The sequence below is a fragment of the Pseudoliparis swirei genome, chromosome 2 (assembly GCF_029220125.1).
Source record: "Pseudoliparis swirei isolate HS2019 ecotype Mariana Trench chromosome 2, NWPU_hadal_v1, whole genome shotgun sequence".
In the NCBI taxonomy this organism is placed as follows: domain Eukaryota; kingdom Metazoa; phylum Chordata; class Actinopteri; order Perciformes; family Liparidae; genus Pseudoliparis; species Pseudoliparis swirei.
The window spans coordinates 17,568,320-17,592,295 of NC_079389.1; the positions used below are offsets into that span (position 1 = coordinate 17,568,320).

Sequence of the window (23,976 nt, forward strand, 5' to 3'; positions counted from 1 at the left end):
AATACGGAGGCCCCATAAAGAAGTAAAACCACTCATCCATAAAAAAAATGTGTTCCATTAGGCCAAGTCTGTGACAAAACAGTCACCTTCTCATCAGATCCTAAGTGACGCGTCTTCATTGTAGTTGGTACATTTGTCAAACACGAATTTTTCTCAAACTTTTATATTTATTATTTGAAATAACTATTTGAAATAACTATTTTCGGTTGCCCCAATAATTGTTCATGTTTATGTATTATGTTTAGTATACCTCATTTAAAAGTATATAATTTGATGTATTTTGATTTACTTTTTCTATATCTAATTAATTTGCTTTTCATATCTTCTCTGTTAACAATGGTCCATAATGAGTAAATCATTTGATATTTTTACCTGGCGTGGATGTGGAAGTTGTTGGTGGTTCCTGTGTGTTCGAAGTCGTGAATTGCTGCAGCAAAAACCATCGCAAGAATCTCCAGCTCGCTGAGCCAGTGCTGCCAACACACACACACACAGACACACACACACACAGACACAACCAAACACAGTTAGCTGAATTAGATGGTTCAGTGTGAAGTGATAAAGTAGTGTCTGTGTGTGTGTGTGTGTGTGGGAGGGGGGGGGGGGGGGTTACCATCAGTCCAGTGTGCAGCATCAGGAAGTGGGCGGTCTGAGTGACGTCGGCGGCGTGGATCAGGTTGTGGTAGGGGTTCTTGTGTTTACTGTAGCCGTTCTCCAGAGCTTCAACAAACTGCATCAGAGCCTGCAGCGGGATCTGAACACAGGACCGGAGGTAGTACAGGGAGGACAGGCACGACAAGTAACACACCGCGCCTACGTGGATACTCTGTCATCCAGCAACAAAGACCTCCAGTAGGTCGGCTGACGTTGAGGCAGGTGGGCCAGGATATTGTTTGGTGCTGTGATCCCTTCATCGTATTATTACAGTAAACTGTCTCCATTACAACATCTCATCTTTGGGATATTTTTCTCGTAATCCTGAAGCTAAATTTGCATGAAAGGCATTATAATAATTATGAGATAACATCTCCAATCTCTTTTTTCATTTGATGAATGCAATGCACTTGTCCCATGAGCCAAATAAGCTTCAAGCTACAGCTACAAGTCCCAGGGGGGCTATGTGCAGGACTATCTCCGCTGGGTGAGACAGTCAGGCACATAACCGCACCGCCGTAACTTAGCTTTAACACTCATTGTATGAATTAATTAGTGCACTTTAGAGATGATGCAAGGCAGGTTCAAGTTAGAAGAAAACGTGACACAGATTTTAGACAAAGCCAGGCTAGCTGGTCCCCCTGTTCCCAGTCCTTGTGCTAAGCTAAGCTAACTAGCCGCTGACTGCAGCGTCACATTGTATCAATGCACAGCTGGTTCTGGTTTTTATCCAGATCGTCCCACCCAACACATCTAAGCTCTCGCCATGACACAAGTCTAAGTCCACAGGTGTTAGCTTTATAAAGCTGTGTGTACCCTGAACCTGTTGATGAGGTCATAGCGGTTCATCAGGTCGTAGACCAGGAACTTGAGGGCATGGTTTCCGGTGCCCTCGTGGAAGGAAAAGACATCAAACGACCAGTGATCCACTTCCTGTAAAACAACAAGTAAGATCCAGGGAGACATTTACCAACATCTGATGTGATGCAGGTACCATGCAGAGATGCAGCTGCTCATCTCAGTGTACGTCCATGTGATGTGGGCTTCCTCCCACAAGATAATGTTCGCTGACGTTGGAATGCAGTAGAACGGCACAACCAATTCAATTCATGGTAATAATTATTCATTAGGTCATAATTAGATTTTACGTTGTTTATGATTTATAAATTGGTGTATTCCATTTATTTGTATTTCACATTATTTGAGAAGCAAACATAACAATTGACTGCTGTATTTATTGTTTAATCTAATTTTGTTCTGAGTTTGTACAGGAAGCCCTGAGATGTCATGACATACACACCGCTGAAAATACATTGTTCTTCCTCCTCCACCTCTTCCTTCCTTCAATTGCTTCTCCTTCTCTAATCCATCTCTTCATTTTTCTCTCAACCCCTCTTTTTTTCCTTTCATTCCTGCTCATCCACCTTCCCTTCTCTGCCTTCTCTACATCAATTCCTCCGCTTTTCCACATCTATACCTCCTTTTTGTATTTCCCTGTCCTCCTTTATCTCCTCCTCTCCCGCTTACCCTACTTACCGAACAATGGCCTTTTTTAACTGTTGTGGTCGGGGAAGCGGCACCGCAGCCAAAGAGCCAGAGCGGAGAGATTAAAAAAGAGGAGCTACTTCCCTCAGGCCATCTGAATCCTGAACGAGGACACTGCCAAGTCTGCTGAAAGACTAAAGCTCTCATGCAATGTCAGTTTCCCTCACCATTCCCCTGCATCCCTCTACATACCATCTTTCATATTTGCGCACAGCAGTTTATCTTTGCTGTATTGTTTCATTGTGTATATGTTCTTGTGGTGCATGTCTTTTACTGGAGAGACAACTAATTATTTCTCTGCATAATGTAGAAATATGTTGACTAGGTGATAAACAGAACTTCCATTATCCACCTCCTTTCTTTCCTCTTCTGCTTCCTTCTCTCCTTCCAACATGTCATGTACACTACCGTTCAAAAGTTTGGGGTCACTTAGAAATGTCTTTATTTTTCAAAGAAAAGCACTGTTTTTTCAATAAAGATAACATTAATCAGAAATACACTCTCTACATTGTTAATGTGGTAAATGACTATTCTAGGTGGAAACGTCTGGTTTCTAATGAAATATCTCCAGAGGTGTATAGAGGCCCATTTCCATCAACTATCACTCCAGTGTTCTAATGGTACATTGTGTTTGATAATCGCCTTAGAAGACTAATGTCTGATTAGAAAACCCTTGTGCAATTATGTTAGCACAGCTGAAAACAGTTATGCTGGTGATATAAGCTATAAAACTGGCCTTCCTTTGAACTTGAAGTTTGTAGAACAAAATTAATACTTCAAATATTAATCATTATTTCTAACCTTGTCAATGTCTTGACTACATTTTATATTCATTTGATAAATAAAAGTGTGATTTTTTCATGGAAGACACAAAATTGTCTGGGTGACCCCAAACTTTTGAACGGTAGTGTACTTCTTCACCTTCCTTATAGCTCCTTAATACTTTTTTATTTGACCAATTTCTATACCTCCTCTCTACTTTTCTTTCTTTTCCTCTTCCTTTTCATTGCCACCATTCATTCCCTACTCCCTAATTTCCTTTCCTACTTCTTCAACATCTTCCTCAACTTTGACAGTCATCTTCCATTCTTGTTTGTGTTTCTCTTGTCTGCCTCCTTCTTTCCTTTCAAGTTTCTGGAGAAAACAAAACTGTCTTTCAGAGTAGGAACTGACTCATGTATATTTTTGAAATCAATAGTCACATTATTTCCGCTTCCTGCAGATGGGTTCCGCAGTAATGAAACAGTGTATACCTTCAGAGCTGTCAAAGCCGTGGGAGGGTAGGTCAGACCAGCCATGTTAGATGTCCGTCTGTACATCCTAAAGTCACACACACACACACACACACACACGCACACACCGATAAAAATCTCTCACTTATATACAGACAGTTGCTTGCACATAAACTCTCCTCAGTCCTCACGCAGACCTCCAGTCGCCTTCCTCCACAGTTTGTGACCAGGATGGATTGTTGGTCGCCGTGGTAACCGTGTTCTAAACACACACAGTGAGCGCTGCCTCGGTGCGGCACATATTTTTGAGATTTTATGCGTCATTAAGCTGCCGCAGATGAACTGATAGCGTTCTATCACTGCGCATCATTTGCCCTCTAATGACATTGGACCTCATGGTTTCCCTCCACGATCTGCATCTCCAGCTCGCTGGCACGCTAACGTCGTTACACCTCGTGTTCGACCCTGTAATCACATCTGCGGCGGAGTCGGGCCGGATGCGTTCTGATGTTTATTTTGAGGAAGTTAATGATTCGTTCGTCTTCAGGTGCACCAGATTTCCGCTCAAGACAAAAATAACTATTTTTTGTTTGTTGGAGACAATCATCTGACTGGACTTTGAGGAGCCGCAGTTCTTCCTTCCTGTTATTAATACAATGCGTTACACGGCCCTATAGAAATGTTGAGCATGTGATTCCAAAACCACGCGCACCAATCGGCTGCTCTAACCACTTGTTTCTGGTTTCAGTCTTCAGAACCTGAAGTTTAACACGGATGTTGGCTGACGAGGTCTGGCTCACATTCGGTGACCCAGTTCAGCCTCATGGATGTTGGTTCAGGGTTGAGGTCAGGGCTCTGCGCAGGTCAGTCAAGTGCTCATAGTTTTCTTTGTGCACGAACAGACAAACACAAAGTTGTATGCACACCATTTTCTCAAATGGGAAAAAAAACTAATTCTCTACACCGGAGATGAAGGGTGCAAAGTTTGCAGGACTCACAAAGTCACATTAGCTGCATTTATTTAAGCCACATAACTTGGATGCAGATGTACATTTTCAAAACCTTTAAATAAAAAGAAATGCGTTACCTTTCGACAAATATCCCAGCTTGCACCGCATGGACGATGCTCCGGAATCTCGGCTTCTCCTCAGGGCGACGCTTGGCCACACCCATCTTCCTGGTGAAGGTGCATGCCAGCCAATCCCGTACTTCTTTGGGCACCGACTCCCCCTGCAAGTCGCTGAGCTCGTCCTCGGTGTCCAACAGACGCCTGCAGGACAGAAAGACACAGCTGTCCGTCACAGTGGCGAGTCTATACTTTGGCCACATATCCATGTATCTGTTGGTCAGTCGACCGGTCCTACTTGGTCTCATCAGTGTAAACGTTGTCCAACATGACTGTAGCGAGCTCCAGGTTCCTGCGGAGTTCCAGCAGGTCCACGACACCCCGGTCCATCTGCTCCAGGACCCCCTTCAGCCTGATGAGGCAAACACACACACACACACACACAGGTCGCAGACACACACACACAGGTCGCACACAGTGCACTCATGTGCTCAGTTATTGGACTATACATCAGAGGAAGGTCACCAAACACAGAAGTAATGAGTTATTTGGAGATTTGTAGTTTGTGTCATCTGATCCAACTGGAGAGGAATGTGTTGCCTGATAAACCGTCTCTGCCTCATCCAATAAACTTAATTATAACTTGGCATACATACAGTGTGTTCCAGATGTAAGAGAAGCTCATTCCAAATGATGATTATAATTATTATAATAACACTAAACACCGCCTTGCAATAGAGATGTTTTCATCAGTATCGGCTTGTTTCATGTGCTTAGGGGGACGACGGTTTTAAAAAAAAAGCATTGTCAAAGTTTTGTTTAACTTTGGGAGCCAGAGTTTTGGTGAGTAAGGACAAAACCCACGCTGTAGTTTTATCGTGAGCACTGTGGTGTTCCTGTAGTTTGTGTTTGATTTTGGAGTGAGTTACAGAAACTAAGGGAACAGATATGACGTCATGACTTTTGGCTCACAGGAAAATAATGGCTCTTAAATAGTTCTTTAAGAGGCTGTGAGGTTCCAAGAAGAACCGTTACCGAGAAAAGAACCATTTGATGGTTCTACATGTTTGTGATGCGGTGCTTTGGGATATTAAAGGGTTCCTAATTCACGTCATTGGAGTTATTGTATCGTGGGAGATTGTGTACATTTAAAAAAAGAAAAAAATTAACTGGGGGTGATGGTAGTTATTTCTTTATTTATTTCCAGAAAACGGTAACTCAAAGAAACATTTATTCCTTGAAAGAACCATTTCTAGCTGAAGAATCATTTCAAAATGGTTCTTTATTGACCCATTTGGGCCCATAAAGTTCGTCAAAGCAATAGCGCAGCCAGTCGTTACTTAAACGAGAGCCAATCAATCCGTGCTGTTTTCAGTCAAATCAAGAGATACCTCTGCCCAAAAGGGACCGCCAGGAAATCATTTATTTCCAACTGTTATCTTCATCTCATCTTAGCCATGTCACACTGAGCTGTCTGAGCTCACTGTTGCCAGATTTCAGTCAGGAATTCACAGCCCTGAACTTGCCCACTCAAAACTATTATTACCTGCCCACTTCAATAAAAGGTAGGCCTAACCACATTTGGAGACGCTGTCTGAGCAGCTGTTCTGAGTGCTGAGAGCTCAGGTACACTGGTAAAAAAAAAATTGATATTACTAGATATATAGTAATATCAATATGTCTTTTTTATGCGGTTGGGTTTGGGGGTTATACATACAGTATAAATATATATATATATATATATACACTACCGTTCAAAAGTTTGGGGTCACTTAGAAATGTCTTTATTTTTCAAAGAAAAGCACTGTTTTTTCAATAAAGATAACATTAATCAAAAATACACACTATACATTGTTAATGTGGTAAATGACTATTCTAGGAGGAAACGTCTGGTTTCTAATGAAATATCTCCAGAGGTGTAGAGAGGCCCATTTCCATCAACTATCACTCCAGTGTTCTAATGGTACATTGTGTTTGCTAATCGCCTTAGAAGACTAATGTCTGATTAGAAAACCCTTGTGCAATTATGTTAGCACAGCTGAAAACAGTTATGCTGGTGATATAAGCTATACAACTGGCCTTCCTTTGAGCTTGAAGAACAAAATTAATACTTCAAATATTAATCATTATTTCTAACCTTGTCAATGTCTTGACTATATGTTCTATTCAATTTTCAATTCATTTGATAAATAAAAGTGAGTTTTCATGGAAGACACGAAATTGTCTGGATGACCCCAAACTTTTGAACGGTAGTGTATATATATATATATTAGGGCTGTGAAACGATTAAAAATTTTAATCGGGTTAATCACAGGTTTTTGTGGATTAATCATGATTAATCACATATTACCGATATTCTCGGTATATTTTGTGAGAACATAGAGATTTATGACAAAAGACGGATATATACATTTATACATTCTTCTATACAATGGTGCTGCAACTCAGCAGTTATTTAGCAGTTTTCTTCCATATGGAACATTAATACATCTTCATCCTAAACAGAATGTTTAACCCTCCTGTTACCTTTCGGGTCAATTTGACCCCATTCAATGTTTAATGTTGGTGTTCTTTGGGGTCAATTTGACCCCAGGCTGTTTTTCACTGTGTCAAACATATCAGAAATATCAACTTTTTTATTTATTTAAAGGGCTATTTAGGTAGTCAACAAACAAACATAAAGTACCTCACACTTAAACTTGGGAAACAATATTAATTCTAATAATTTTCTGGAGGTTTTAATTGCTGGGGTCAAATTGACCCCGAGGGTAAAATATGTTAGTAAATGTAAAGGTAACAGGAGGGTTAAACAGAGCATTTTTCTCTTGTTTGTCAACCATGATACAATCTAAAGGTGGACAGATTGACAAGTGACTTTTTTTTGCTCGGTCCCGATGCGCGCGCACGGAGCTCTGTGGCGCGCCAGACGGAGATCGATAAGTGTTAACGCAACGCGTAGAGACAGAGATGACATGCTGCTGTGGAGATACGATCAACAACAGACGTTTAGTTTAATAAAAGAACAAAGACGTGCTATAGAGAACATGTCAGGGGGCGGGCCAATCTCTTTAATGTCATGCGATCTACCGACACTACGCCGCGATCGACTGGCGGGTCGCGATCGACGTGTTGAGACCCTGATCTACAGGAAGTAAAAGTCGTAACAAGGTTTCCGTAGGTGAACCTGCGGAAGGATCATCACCGATGAACAGACCGTCTGCATGAGAGCGGACAGAGTTCAGATTGAAGTGGTGTATTGGAAGCTCATTTTGCAAGTGACTTTTTTTTCGTCCCAACGACCAACAACAGACGGATTGGAAGCTCATTCTGCGCATGCGTTAAATGCGTAAAAAAAAAAAAACTAGTTAAACCTGTAATTGGATTAACTGAGTTAACGCGTTATTTTTCACAGCACTAATATATATATATATATATATATATATATATATATGTATCTAGTAATATCATCTTTCTGGAAAACTCAAAGCAGAAATCTGAGTGGATACACTTTAAAAGGTAGAGATAAAGTTCATGTAAACTTCCAGTGCAGCTGCAAGTTATAACACATGTAAGACGCTGCAGCACTTTGCTGTTCTGCTCTTCTGTAACTTTCACCTGCGCCGCGATAAACTGCACCGTCCGCCGCTATGAAAGATCCGTCCATCCATTAGAGTTCTAGACGTCTCTTCAGACTTCATACACCTGCTAACTGGCAGGAGGAAGTACCGATCTCCATACACTGCACCCACACAACTGCTGTCCTGTTCACACCACAGAACCAGAACACGAAAATCCAGATGGACACATGACACCCAGCCACCTGTCAATCAGCTGACTCCCACTGTCAGCAATGGGAGTCTCCTCCCGGAATCAGACATGTTTCCGTACACACGACCTCCACGTTATACTCGTCAGCCGGGACAGAAGTTTGTGTCCAGATTGAGACCCAAACTTTTGTATTTATAAAGGACTCAGTCATGTAATAAGTTCCTTTTTTAATATTATCTCAAAATGGTATTGCTTGCAGTTGCTGAGGGGGTGTGAGGCCACATTCTGTAATCCAAAGAGGGCTTGTATGTTCATCCATTACCTACCACACAGTCCGGGTATATTAACAGCTGAATGGATGAATAGACGTAATTGATGGATATTTGACGTGTTTTTGCTGTTCATGATGGATGGTTCAAATGTTTACAACGGAGGAAGCCGACGACGGGGAAACATAAAGACTCTGCGGCGACCAGGCATCGTGCCGTCGTCGTGGTTACGAAAACACCTTCCTGTAAACTGGATGAAATCTTTTTTTAGTTGCCATGGTTACAGCTGGAGTCAAGCAGGGAGACGGAGCGAGGGAGAAATAAAAGTTCAAGGCTGCAGACATTCAAGCATTTAATTTGCCCGAGAAAAAAAGAAGACGAAAGAAGCCCAATAGCTTCACTTCTTTTGGGAACAGTAGATTATTATCATCATCATCCGCAGTATCTGGGGAGACTCAAGGGCTCAAGTTGAGCTGAGGGGTCAAATTCCAGACAAAGTCAGGCGTCAAGAGAATTGATTATTCATCACTAGCTTTTGTACGCAAAGGAGCAGACTCTCGCCAGTTGTGTATGCGATCCTGGCACATGACAGATCGGTTCATTTACAGAGTGACGAGCTTCCAGCAGTGGAGGAAGGAAGTCCACCATCCATCTTGGCAGTAGCGACACAGCTGCACTCTAAAGATGAGCAAAGAGGTTGCACCAGAGGAGACAGCTAGCAAATCTATATCATTTAAAAATAAAATCATAATTTAGATATAGATACCCAAAACCGTTTTGTTTACCAGGTCGTCAACTTGTTTATTTCTGCTGTAAAGTTGAGCATTTTAATGTCGGGGAAAAGGAGTTGGTCATTTGGATAAATATAAGAAGAAACAAAGTTCTGATACACATTTGTTTTCAGTTATTTTCTTTTTTCTATGCTGTTTTGTAAAACAATTAAATCATTTAAATTCTCTGGGCCTCAAACTGTAATTTTAATGAAACCAATGTCTCTTTAGCGGAACTGGAAACTCATAGACAGCCTCTTCTTCGTATGCGTGTGCGTGTGTGCGTGCGTGTGTGGATGAGTATCTTACCTCTGCGAGGCACATTTATATTTCTGCCTGTAAACAAAAAACAAAAACACAAGAGTCAGTCAGAAGAACACATCTGATACGTAAACTCATTAAAACATAAACTGACAGCGATCCGGCTGTCGGAGCCAAACCCTCAGGAACATTGTTGACTAGTGGCCACAGTCGGTAGCGCAGGTCACATGACGCAAAAATACCCTTCCTAAAACAGTTAGGCCAGCAGCAAATGGAGCGACCTGCACAGACAGTGCAGACAACAACAACAACAACAACAGTGCTGACAGAGCTAACAGTGTTCATCGAGGGGGGCCGAGCAACACAGATTAGCTCGCCAGTGGGGCGAACAAACTCGGATTATAACACAAACTCACACAGAGGGAAAGTAACTTCAAACTCCGCTCAGGATGCCAAATCACGTCTTGACTACACACAGTTGTTTGCTCCTGTGTTGATGTTTCATTGCACGACACCTGGATTCTCCCGATGTCCCAAGTTCACACGAGAATCGCAAGGTCACACATCACACAGAACTCCCTCTCGTTGGGCTTCACGTAGCACGTTTGTGGTCCACCGAGCCGGAGCCAAGACCAATTAGCGTCCTGTGAGGATTTCCTGGCAGCCCGCTCTAAACAGAGTAATTTAGCGTAGACACTTCAAGAGCATCAGTTGTATCACAATTATTTATTAATTGAAAGAAAAGCAAAGAACACCACAGAAGGCTTTTTTTCATGCAAGTTCCCGCCCTTTTGGTGACGCGTCATCAGACGGTTCTGTGTAGCAAACCATCTGACTAGCCCTGAATTGTACACCTTTTAAATGTGCAGGATTGCCACTTTTACACATTGAGTTGAGATAAGAATAATAGGAAAGATGTTGGTTGCAACTGTCATCCTTATGTTTACACCTAGAGCAGGCTGTGAGACCCCAAACAGAGAGGAAGTAAAGCCCGCCTCAACAAAACACCAGAGGTCGTACATCCATCGTGGTCGTGGCTCACTGTTAATTCCATTCAATTCAAATCGGATCAGGAAAAACTCCCAAGAAATAGAAAAAAAACTTTCACGGGGAAAAAAGGAAGAAACCTTCAGGAGAGCAACAGAGGAGTGTCTGCCTCCCGGACTGAAGGTGGAAGCTGGTTCCATAGAAGAGGAGCTTGATAACTGAAGGCTCTGGATCCCATCCTACTTTTTAAAGACTCTAGGAACCACAAGTAGCCCCACATGTAGTGAACGCAGCTCTCTAGTTGGGCAATATGATACTAATGTCAGGGTCTTGTCACAGGGTGAGGCTCAGGCGCAGAGGAACAGGCTGGACTCATATGAATAACAAAATACTCTCTTTAATGAAAAGAAAGTTTTTTAAAAAGCAAAAAGTCCAAAAGTGGGCAGGCAGAGAATCAGGGGGCAGGGCGGGCGGGCAGGGTCAAACAGGCAGGTCAGTAATATACAGGGCACAGGGAAGACGGAACCAAAGACAACAACTATAGACAACAATCCAACAGGAGACAAGGGAAAGACTGACACTATATATAGGGGGGGAAACACAGGTGTACAGCATCAGACAGTAACGAGACAAGAGTGACTGAGGGCAGGTGAAGGGAATGAAACAATCAAGGACAGGAGTGGCTGAGGGCAGGTGTAGGGAATGAAACAATCAAGACAGAGGACACACAGAACACAGGAGACACAGGACAGGGTGTTACAACTAACATCACCAATCAAGGCTGTGTAGGTTAAGAGAAGAATTTTAAATGTGATTCTTGATTTCACGGGGAGCCAGTGCAGAGCAGCTAACACAGGGGGTGATGTGATGTGATCTCTTTTCTTAGTTTTACTGAGTACACGAGCTGCAGCATTCTGGATCAACTTGAGGGAACTAAGAGACTTATTAGAGCAGCCTGATAATAAGGAGTTGCAGTAATCTAGAAGTAACGAACGCATGAACTAGTTTTTTTGCATCTTTTTGAGACAAGATCTGCCTGATTTAAAAAAAAATTTACATAGATGACCAAAAATGCAGTCCTTGAGATTTGTCTCACGTGGGAGTTAAAGTAAAAGTCCTGATCAAAGATAACGCCGAGATGCTTTACAGTGGTGTTGGATGCCAGGGCAATGCCATCGACAGAAACCACGTCACCAGATAATTGATCTCTAAACTGTTCAGGGCCGAGTTTCCATTGAACCAATGAAAAAGTACCTCTGGTGAGTAAATACGTAAACCACAAGTTGATGAGCTCCATTTGGCCTGAAATGAGCCAATCCCAGATTTGATATCCGAATCCCGAAGGCCATATCTCAGCTCTGACCCGTATCGGCTCGGAAATGTGACAGCGGGATGTTTGTCTTTGTAGCAGGCCCGAGGCCGCCACCCGTGGGTTTCCCCCCCCAGCACCAAGGATCCGCCAGACCGCACGAGGTGTTGTTCAAAGACATATTTATTATCTGCACACAACAGACCGTTCAGCAACGCATCTGCTCACCTCTTCCCCTCCACTCTCTAGTGGGAGCATTTATAGGGGTGGCCTCGGCTGCTGACTAATTGCCAATCACCAGCAGCCGAGGCCAAATCAGTCACAGCTGCCACACCACTCGATTTAGGCCGGGGCTCCATCCGGCCTAGCCTACTCCCCCTCCCCCCCCCATGAGAGCTTGGGCGGAGGAGGGGCTCTGGGGGACCGGGACCGGGCTCGGGAGGAGGGGGCTCTGTGGGACCGGGCTCAGGACGTGGGGGGGACGGGGTCGACTGGGACGGGGAGCTGAAGCCAGCCGAGATGGGGACGGGGCAGGGGTAACAGGCGCCGCCGACGGGCCCCGGGGATCAGGGGTTGGTAGCGGCGTCGGGTCCCGGGGAACCAGGGTCGGCCTTCCGCCGACGGGTCCCGGGGAACATGGGTCGTCGGCAGCTCCGACGGGTCCTGGGGCTCTGGGGTCGGCAGCTCCGACGGGTCCTGGGGTTCTGGGGTCGGCAGCGCCGACGGGTCCTGGGGCTCTGGGGTCGGCAGCTCCGACGGGTCCTGAGGCTCTGGGGTCGGCAGCTCCGACGGGTCCTGGGGTCGGCAGCTCCGACGGGTCCTGGGGTTCTGGGGTCGGCAGCTCCGACGGGTCCTGGGGTTCTGGGGTCGGCAGCTCCGACGGGTCCTGGGGCTCTGGGGTCGGCAGCTCCGACGGGTCCTGGGGTTCTGGGGTCGGCAGCTCCGACGGGTCCTGAGGCTCTGGGATCGGCAGCTCCGACGGGTCCTGGGGTTCTGGGGTCGGCAGCTCCGACGGGTCCTGGGGTTCTGGGGTCGGCAGCTCCGACGGGTCCTGGGGCTCTGGGGTCGGCAGCTCCGACGGGTCCTGAGGCTCTGGGGTCGGCAGCTCCGACGGGTCCTGGGGTTCTGGGGTCGGCAGCTCCGACGGGTCCTGGGGTTCTGGGGTCGGCAGCTCCGACGGGTCCTGGGGTTCTGGGGTCGGCAGCTCCGACGGGTCCTGGGGCTCTGGGGTCGGCAGCTCCGACGGGTCCTGAGGCTCTGGGGTCGGCAGCTCCGACGGCTCCTGGACCTCGGGGGTCGGCAGCTCCGACGGGTCCTGGGGTTCTGGGGTCGGCAGCTCCTGGGCCTCGGAGGTCGGCAGCTCCGACGCGTGCTGGGTCTCGGGGTTCGGCCGCATAGCCGGCGGGTCCAGGAAGGCCTTGAGGAACCGGCGGTTCTCCTCCGCCTGTGCCCGCCCCATCTCCTCAATTCTGGCCAGCATTTGGCCCAAGCTGTCCATCAGCTCCACCTCCGGATCTGGCCGCATCCTTTCCAGGCGCTGGGTTCCAGGGGGCCCCACGTTGGGCTCCAGTGTAGCAGGCCCGAGGCCGCCACCCGTGGGTTTCCCCCCCCAGCACCAAGGATCCGCCAGACCGCACGAGGTGTTGTTCAAAGACATATTTATTATCTGCACACACCACACAGCAGACCGTTCAGCAACGCGTCTGCTCACCTCTCCCCCTCCACTCTCTAGTGGGAGCATTTATAGGGGTGGCCTCGGCTGCTGACTAATTGCCAATCACCAGCAGCCGAGGCCAAATCAGTCACAGCTGCCACAGTCTTGTTATTCCACACTGGTCTGCGTGGGCACGTCAACACTGAATTACCAATCAGGGTACGATGCTGAGCGCCAGGCTGCAGGCTGCATTGGGGTCTTTGGTCGAAAAAAAACAACAACAAAAGCCTGCTGCAGCACCAGCAGTGACAGGTGAGGACGGAGATAGTTTCTGGAGGAATGACTCACCGCTCCGTCAGGACTTTTTTTTTGCAGAGAATTTGCATTTTTTTCTTCATTTTTTCCCCTTTCTCTACTTTCCTCCTTGTGTATTTGCTTGTTTTTACTGTCACCTCACACATTTTCTTTCCCCGTGTCCTTGAGCGCTATTAGTACTGAGCATGTACAGAATATTTTATTCATGGATGCTTTATTTCTCTGCATGACTGATGCACCACAGCAGGGTGCGTTTCGCGCTTTTTTAGTGGCTACGTCTACACCGCCTACATCAAGACCAAGCGCCCTGGCCTGGAGAGAAAGAAGAGCATCCATTAAAATGCAGCAGGCTGTGAATAAACCAACTGCAAAACACACACACACACATAGATACATGAAAACAATGCGTGTTCTATTGTTTTAGAGTCTGACTTTGATAGTTAAATGTTACTGTAGTACTTAGTTAATGAAGGCATCAGACGGGTTATCACTGTTTCTAAACTGGACTGGTTTCAACCCCAGTGCCTATGGCTCTCTGTGCTATCAAGTCTCATTTGTTTTCATGCAATTTCAGGTGAATGGATATTTTTTTTAAATTATTTTGTTTTGTATTCTGTTTTTTATATTTATTGGAGTTGCTGATCTGTATCAACTGGTTTCTGTTTGATTTCCCGCCTCACAAAACAATCTGATGAACTCTGCGGTGCCCATTTCACTTTTATTTTCCCCTCTTCCATCTCATTATTTCATCCCTCTCTCACCGAAGCAAATTGAAAAGCTTTGTTTAAACACTTAAAAAAGATTTAATGCAAAGCAGCAGTTTCTGAAAAAGACAGAAGAAAAACTATGTAAAACCTGAAATAAAGATAAATAAGATACATATTTTGTCCCCAGCTGAAACGAAATGCTCTGTTGTTACCACGGAAACAAGGGAGGACGAAGAAGAAAAGCCAATATGTACTCTTTATTGTTGACATTTAATACGATCACCCGGGGTTAAATGAATAAAGACTCAAGAGGACACTTATTGGTTCAAGCACTACTTGCACCAAAAACACACACACACACACACACAATATGAAGCAGCTGACTCCGTAATGAGAGGATTGATTTGAGTCAATCTACCTGTTTTTCATTCTAATGCTTCTTCTGGCTGTTTGGTGGTTTTCGTTGAAATTCGGTGGCTTCATTTGATTAAAACGTGGTGCGAGCGCTCAGAACACACGCTTCATGACCTCAATTGAGCATTTAGAGAAGTTGTCGCTGCAGCTTTAAGAGACACTTTGCCTGCAGATGGAACTTTAACACGTTTTAACAAAGAGGAGGTGCTCTTTCTTTCCGTAGGATACTGTCAAGCGTCAACTACTGAGAGTTGGCGTCTCCCTTTGTGTCTGTGTGTCGGATGTTCCCGATCTAAATCTGGAAACATGTCAAACTTTGCGCTGAATTTGATTGAGGCACGCTTCTTTAGTCTATTGAACACACGTTCACTGAGCTGTTTGGCATATTCGGTTGAATGGGAAAGTTTCATGCTCTCCAAATAAACGAAATAAGCATTCTCGAGGTGTCTGTACTGAGAGGATAAGGCGGAGCGTTGTCACTGATATCGCACGGAGTGACATCCAGCAGCGCTGCAGGAGGCCACATGGCGACATCGGTCAATCATCGCAAAGTGTGAAAAACGTCTCAGAGCATCAAAACAATCATACGGTCTGCATTTATATTTAAGCAGCCAGTATCAAAGACTAGCTGACAAAAACAAGTCAACACAAATATTAAACAAATGTGGATGACCCTTTGAGTTGTTTCCGTTTCACCGGTTGTTGGTTGTTTGCCACGAGAGGCTTCGGCTGCCAATCACAATCTGTCAATGCACACAGGACTGTTTGAAACCGGAGAGAAACATCATCGACTGATGGGCTCAAGCTAAGAGTAAACACAACGGTATTGTCGCCCAGTTACAGAAGCCAGCCAACCAGCTCGCTGCTCGGACAGGATGTGGCTGTGGAGACGGGACATTTAGGTTTGACATGTCAATATTTTTGCATTCATTATTATTTGGGATGTATAATGGTTTCTTATTTTCTTATTTTCTTTTTGGGGTGTGTCCACCATGTTTGCTTCACCATTTTTAAACACAACCAGGCGCCGATGATTTGAAGTGTAAAGTTTAGTCGATGAGCTTCTGTATTGAATTCTGGACTTATATTTTCTATCTCGTTGAATCACTGATGACAGATAACACGTTCATTTGCCAATGTTTATTACAGGATTTGGCAAAATTAAACACTTCTCTTGGCCTCAACTCCTTCAACCGACAACACACCAACTTCTGCTGGCAAATCTTTCGCTCTGTTGCCAGTTAGTTACTAATACAAGATGCTGTTCAGCAAGTCTGTTGAACAGAAAGATATTACTGTGTGTCTGTGTGCGTGCACGTGTGTTGTTTATGCAAGTAATAACACACAATCTCATTTCACTGCTGATGTGAGAAGCTTTCATTAAATCTTACAGCTGGTCACTTTTCTGCCATAACTTGATGAATGAGACCACAATTGATACGGAAAATGGGAAATTATTCAGATGTAAATGCAGCAGAATATTCGATTGAATTCCAATAATTATGAACCAGAGGATACGCCAGACTCTGTGTTTAAAAAAATAAATGCTTTCATTCATCTGATATTCAGAAGAGAAATATCAGATGCTCCCGGTTTGAAGAGTGTCAGTCTGTGGACCGATGAGTCATCGGTTCAGCTGACGAGGATGCTGTAAACTGTAACCCAAAAAGTATTAAATACTTGATCTCACATCTGAAAACATGCCACATTACGGAGGTCAGATGGCCTCATGACACGATGATGTGCTGCTCTGACAGCCTCTTCTGGTTTCTGTCCCCATGTTGAACCTGCTGCAGGGATTTGGCCCCGAAAACACACCACAGCATTCGTGAGGTCGCAACCTGATGGTGGGTGATGTGGCCCGGCTCACTGGGGGTGTTCCAGTTCCTCTCAAAGGTGCCGGGTCATAGTCGGGGTCAGTGCTCTACTGGAGCAGCCGACTGCAACGGCGATCTTTCATTCTTGTAGTCTTCGGACCCAACAGACGGCGACTCAAGTGACATCACTCAAGGACATTTAACAGACCTCACGCAGCTCCCTCTGGAGCCGCTAAAGGCTTTGTATATTTTTATCTCCGCACCGCCTTCGGACGTCTCTCATCCCAGTCTGCTGCTCCGATCGACTGGAACAAGTTGGAAAAGAAGCAAACTCCTCATTCCGTCCCCCTCCTTTACAAACTCACGACAAATCATACATAGTCTCTGATTAATGCGACATGTTCTCTGAATTTGCTCCACCATATATTGTACATATTGTGTCGTCATTTTTTTGTGAGATTGTTTAACCTTCATCTGTTTTATTTGTTTTAAATGGACTTGCCTTCGGTTGCTGCCTTTTTGGAAGGGCATCGCTGTAAATGAGAACTGCTTCTTAATTGACTTATCTGGTTAAATAAAGGTCAAATAAAGACATTTGTTCACATGTCCCAAACACCTGTAAATCCACTTTAGTATTTAATGTCAGCTCTGCCAAACTACTCGTTGAATTTCATGATCGGCTGCAGGGCTGTTGCAGCGTGAAGGTATGAGGCTCCATTTAAAGACATGCATGTTCTCAGTGAGCGTGGCGATGATGTACGAGGGTCTGAGATTGGAGTTGGTTTGTAAACAGACACCTGAAACATCAACAGGACGTTTAAGCAAAACACTGATGCTCAGTTTGTCTTTCCTCTGTTTCCATCTCTCTTTTTCTCTCTCTCTCTCTCTCCTAATTTGTGCATCTTTGGAGAGAGTTTTGCTGCATCGCAATGCTCTGCCGTTACCATGGCAACCCGCGGAGAACAAAAAGCCAAGCTGTTTTACATGTGTGGCCGATGTGGGGACGCTGTCCCCGCTGCGATGCCGGTTATTAGCGTCCGCTACTGAAAAAAGATCTGACAGACAGACAGACTGGAGGACGAGAAACTGTGACCTCATCTCTCTCTCGCTCTCTCTCGCTCTCTCTCTCATGTTCAGTGATGTCGCACGCCCACAGTTTTCAACTCATTTTCTGTCATTCATCTTTCATCCATCCTCGGTCCGTGCCAAAATCGCCACGGCAACCAGGCAGCCACACTGATGCCCCCCGTCCGCGGGGCCGTCGGTCCGATTCCAGAACGGTGAACGACTCCTCGCAACATCCTCACCGATTATCAATCGCGCTGTCACATTCACATCACGCCGGCAGCCGGCTGAGGGTGCCATCTGGTGTTTACTCACATCCCTCTCAGGCGGCTCAGGACCTGGTTGCTGTGGTTCTGCTCCAGAGCGTCGTCAAAGTCCTGCACCTCCTCAATGTGCTCCCCTTCAACCCGCTGCTCCTGCTCCGTCTGCTGCTGCTCCTCCGTCTGTGACATCTCCTCAGTCTGTGACATCTCCTCAGTCTGCACCTCCTCCTGCTGTATCACCTCACTCTGCTGCACCTCGTCCTGCTCCTGGTGCATCTCCTCCTCCCGCTGCCCTTCCACAGTCTGCGGTTGCTGCTCGGCGTGCACCTCCTCCGGCTCCTGCTGCACCTCTTCCTCATTTAGCTCCTCCTCTTTCTGCCGCACCCCCTCAGACTCTACCTCCTCCTGTTCTCGGTCCTGTTGGGGCATCTGCTCTCCCTGCTTTTCATCCTGTTGCTCCTCCTCCTGCTCCTCAGCCTCCACCACTTCCTCGGGCAGCTGCGACTCCTCCGTCTCCTCGTTCATCTCAGTGTGGCGAAGGAGGAGAAGGAGGTGTTTTGTTGTCGTCAGTATCGGTGCTCACAATGACTTTGTGTTTTCAGACAAACAGAGTTGTGAAAACACCGACGCCGATCACGGCCGAGAGGCGAGTTTGGGTTCGATGGAACTTCATCCAACTTCCTTCGATGACACCGTACAGCCTGGACTCTCCGATCCGTTGCAGAGGGGTTAAAGATCTGAGGCCGTGAGACCAAGTGTAGTGTTTTTAAAAAGTTGAAGAGCGGCAACAGACTGACGGCATCTTTTTCGTCGATTGAATTCCGACAAGAAAACGAAGCGATGGGGGCTGACGACCTCCTTCACGGCTCAAAGCTGAGCTCTGCGCTCCGGCACTGCGGCTGCAAAATGATCCAGCTTAGCTGTCCCAGAGCATCGCCGTAGCAACACAAGGAGGAAGTCGACCAGCAAGAAAACCGGGATGGAGTGAGAGAGAGAGAGAGAGAGAGGGAGAGAAAGGAGCGATGGAGGAGCACAAAGGAGAAGCAGAGAACATCGCAGGTTTCCGTGGTAACTCAAAAACGGTTGCTCAGAGTGCTGGAATCCTGCATCTGACAGATCTCCCTCCTGCTCCTCCTCTTCCTCACCCTCCTCCCAAATTCAAAACGCAAACAGCACACAGGCATCTGTCCCTCGCTCGACCGCTGCGTCTGATAGGAAGAATGTGTGTGTGTGTGTGTGTGTGTGTGTGTGTGTGTGTGTGTGTGTGTGTGTGGTATTTAGACAGTGATGATGTAATGGTCCTGAAAAGAGAGTCACAAAACCTCTCCAGTCAAGTGGCACAAACAAATCAGTCTGCAGTCCTGCTGGCGTCCCCTAGAGGCTGCCGTGGTCATTTCTCCGTGTTATCCTGAGCCCGGCGCTATTTGGAACAGACATGTGGTCGATGAAATGTTGAGGGTTCATCCCCTGGGGAACGCATAGAGACAGCACTCCATGTCAAAACTCTAATTAGGGCAGTTGTGAGGGAGAGATTAACAAATGAATGACCAGAATTAAGAAACAGAGATATCCTCAGTTTTAGTTACTAGGCACCGGATGCTATAGTTCCCATAATGCAACTCAGTGGCGTCTTGTCTTCTATCCTTGCTGCCTCGTTTCAAACTACGTTTCAAAATTACTATCGTGATGCAGGCTCTCTGCTATTTATGGTCTCCAAGCCTAAACCGAATTAACCCGGATGACATCACTATGACATCATTAGGGTTATTTTTCTCAGACTTGGCAAAGATCCCCCTCCACGGTCACAGGAGACAATACATGTTTTCACAAGCAAAGTAGGACTATTTATATATACAGTATATATATATATACTGTATATATGTATGTATATATATATATATATATATATTCTGACGTGAGCGTTTTTCTTACCAGGTCGTGGGGTTTTGCACAGCGCAGTGGTTGGTGGCCCCAAGGACACGCCTCCTGATGGTGCACCTGGTCCTGATTGGATGCTGCAGCCGAGTCACCGCCTCACTTGGCTGTGGAGAGTCCCCTGATGGAGGAAGAGGAAGAAAAACCTTGTTTTCAAAAAAACTGGAGCAGTTGATGTCTTTTATTGCAACTATTTTAACTATTTAGCTGTTTTTTGCACATAAAAATTACTCTTGCAAATTGCACGAGACAGACCTAAAAATAGACAAATTAAAGAATCCACAGCAGCAACTGAAACGGGCAACTTTGTACTTGCATGTGAGGTTGGAATTATTTAAATTAATTTAGATGTATTATCCTAATTCTATTTTTACTACATTGATTCTATTTATTTATATATATACACATATATATATATGTATATTGATTCTTTAAAATATATATATTTATATATATCCTGATTCTTTTTTTTATATGAATATATAAATAAGAATATCAATGCAGTAAAAATAATGTTGTAATATATAAATATATCTAATGAAAATGCAGTAAAAATATACAAACATGTATATTTAAAATAAAGAAAAACTCAACTGAAACATTTCCTCTGTCTTACATCATTTCATTACTTCCTGTCCATATTTGGTCGCTAATGACACGGCTAAGAGGAGAGATAAAAACGACTCCAGAAAAGAAAAAAATGAAGAATATAAAGACTGTGTGGGAGGAAGAACACAAAGAGGGGTGTGCCTATTACACTGAGAGAAAGTGTGTGTGTGTGTGTGTGTGTGTGTTCTCACAACTACCATTGTAAGAACCAATTTGGTCATCTCTCTCTCCGACGGTCATAAACTAAATTGGAAGCTGGTTCCCACTCTGTGAACTTCAAAGGCCTGATTAAGGGTTCAGATCTGTTTTTCAGATTCAGGTTATGAGAGTTGGGGTCAGGCATTTAGAAATCTCTAAAAACAGATTCTGCATTCACATGCGGAATCTCTCAGTTTTTAATAAGCTTGTAAATTGGCTAATTGTGATGCAATCGGTTCGTGTAATCCACTCTCACATCTCAAGTTGCTAATTGTGCTGTAAACAATGTGCACGGCTCAATGAGCAGTGCACAAAAAAGGGAGTCTGGCTGGCTTCAGCTGAACCCCAGAAATACAGCCCGTTGGCCCCAGAGGCGTATCCATCATCAGACCAATGGCCGATGGGTTCCTATATTGGGTATTTCCTTGTGAAGGTGATGGTTAGAGCAAGAGGCTTGACAAAGCGTTGCCACTGAGTCTCCTCACACAGATAGAAGTTCAACATGCTTTGTCCTGGATTAGTTTAGGCAAACTCGGTTTGGCTGGGTTTATTTCTTTGTGCGTTGCTAAAGCTCAGCAACACGTGTCAATGTACGATCATTACATGAATAAAGTATTTTCAAAATAAACTTCCGTTTTCACAGTAAAACAACTTAGTTAAGTTCAGGCAACAAAACAACTTGGTTAGGTTGAGGAAAAGATTGTGGTTTGGCTTGAAATATACCCACAGAAGTGGAGTTACGACTAAATACCTTACGGTTGACTAAATACCTTACCGTTTTTTGTTTGACCCATGCCCCTCCCCCTTCCTCCTCGCCCTCTTTGCAGCCTTTATACTTTCAGGTTCATAATTATGTGAATTACAGACAAATTGATTCTGTGGGATATCAAATATATACACTACCGTTCAAAAGTTTGGGGTCATCCAGACAATTTCGTGTCTTCCATGAAAACTCACTTTTATTTATCAAATGAATTGAAAATTGAATAGAAAATATAGTCAAGACATTGACAAGGTTAGAAATAATGATTAATATTTGAAGTATTAATTTTGTTCTTCAAACTTCAAGCTCAAAGGAAGGCCAGTTGTATAGCTTATATAAGATATATACTTTATTTTATTATTAATCCCCAAGGGGGGGGAATTTAATTCCTAACCCATCCCCATCCTTTGTTATGGCTGCAGGTGTGCTGCAGCAACTGAAGCAACAGTGGGTTCCAAGTGCCTGCTTCTGAACTACCTTAACTTGAGAGGAATGGGGAGAGCGAAATCGAAACCTTGCCCCTGCCCCCCGACTCCCCCCACCCACTGAGCTACAGCCGCCCCCTACACCAGCATAACTGTTTTCAGCTGTGCTAACATAATTGCACAAGGGTTTTCTAATCAGACATTAGTCTTCTAAGGCGATTAGCAAACACAATGTACCATTAGAACACTGGAGTGATAGTTGATGGAAATGGGCCTCTATACACCTATGGAGATATTTCATTAGAAACCAGACGTTTCCACCTAGAATAGTCATTTACCACATTAACAATGTATAGTGTGTATTTTTGATTAATGTTATCTTTATTGAAAAAACAGTGCTTTTCTTTGAAAAATAAAGACATTTCTAAGTGACCCCAAACTTTTGAACGGTAGTGTACATGTTAATTTTTGTGGGCAAAGGGTTCACATGGGCTGGTGCAGGTGATCCTGGTTAAACTGAAGAATAACCAGTGTGTTCATGTTACAGTCCATGTGTGTGTCCATGAACACAGTGGGCTGTCTGATTGGTCAGCTGGCTAATTGACTGTTGGTTCTTCATAATCAGCCTCAACACTGAAGAGACAATTAAAGTAGGCCATGTGAGCGGCTGAACAAGTGTGAGTCTGTGTGTGTGTGTGTGTGTGTGTGTGTGTGTGTGTGTGTGTGTGTATTCAATAATATATTCAGGTCGTTGTCAAAAGGCTGTTGAGGCAACAATTAAAACAAAATGGGCAGAGCTGAGAGATTTATTTTTAGACCTTAATCTGAAACACTATTTTTGGTTCATTTGAATCTCGCTCACTGCGTCTTGAAGGTCCCCTGCGTACGTGTTTCAGATCACACAAAAAGGAATCTGCTTTGAATAATAATGTGCATGTGTCCACAACAAAAGTTTAATTAACTTGTAAAAATATGTGTTTCAATGTAATCTCCCTTTATTGAAAATAAACATTTAATAACTTTCATAGTAAAAATATTGAATTTTTTTCATTTTAAGATAATTGTATTGCAAAACAAACTAAAACATCTTCTGAGATACACTATTTTAGATATTTCATTTTTAGATATTTTATTTTTCTCATTACATTGCGCATTACCCACGCACTTGATCTCCACAACTACACCCTCATGGCTAAATATCACGTGAATATCAGCAAAATGAAGATTGAACATGGAGAGGGAGAAAGTGACCGACTGACCTGTCATTGTCTGAACCGGCGACTCGTCACGTGGCATCACCGTGGTCACCACCGCCATCCTGCTGTTCAGAGCGGAGCAGAACGAGCCCATCATCAGCAGAAACCACGGGAGGAGAAAGAAGACTTCCTCCTACTTTCATCCAAATGCTGCTGGGCACCGCCCCCCCTGAGTGTCGCTCCCTCGCTCCCTCGCTCCGCATGCACAGAGGTCTCTCTCCTTTTCAAACAAGTGGTTGCGGTGTGTGTGCGTGTGTGTGTGTGTGTGCGTGTGTGTTTACAGATAGTCGAGCCAATTCACCATTGAAATTCATGGCAATTTTCGGCCATGATTTCCTTCCTAAATCAAAGCAGACTCTCATTTCTAGTCAGCAACAACGGAGTTTTCTGACTGAAGTGAAACGTTAAAAACAATTTTCATAAGCGGTAGCTAGCTGGCTACCGTTAGTGCCACGAATTGGTCGAAAACGCCATCTGTTATTGAGATTTTAAGGTGTTTCAGCTGATTTGTTCTACAAACCCAAAAGGATCACACTACGCAGTTGATGACACGATATCATGCGAACAGACTGAAGTCATCGTCCTCACCCGTTTTCAGAAACCTCCAACTTTTGAGTGCGGCCGCTCCCAAACTCCTCTCATCTCTGAACTATTCAGAAAGTTCCTGCTGGACACTCACACCTTATATTGAATA

General features: G+C 44.6%; 1 protein-coding gene across 1 annotated transcript in view; it reads right to left on the reverse strand.

Annotated features, from left to right (window-relative positions):
- Positions 1-18,621, reverse strand: part of LOC130208307 (dual specificity calcium/calmodulin-dependent 3',5'-cyclic nucleotide phosphodiesterase 1A-like) — a 31,952-nt gene extending 13,331 nt beyond the window's left edge. The window contains exons 1-8 of the mRNA XM_056437354.1: positions 18,149-18,621; positions 9,614-9,640; positions 4,796-4,909; positions 4,519-4,701; positions 3,453-3,519; positions 1,471-1,587; positions 614-754; positions 373-473 (exon numbers count right to left, since the gene is read on the reverse strand). Coding sequence (XP_056293329.1) covers positions 373-473; positions 614-754; positions 1,471-1,587; positions 3,453-3,519; positions 4,519-4,701; positions 4,796-4,909; positions 9,614-9,640; positions 18,149-18,621 — 1,223 coding nt within the window. The remainder of the gene's footprint in view (positions 1-372; positions 474-613; positions 755-1,470; positions 1,588-3,452; positions 3,520-4,518; positions 4,702-4,795; positions 4,910-9,613; positions 9,641-18,148) is intronic.
- Between the last annotated feature and the right edge of the window lie 5,355 nt (positions 18,622-23,976).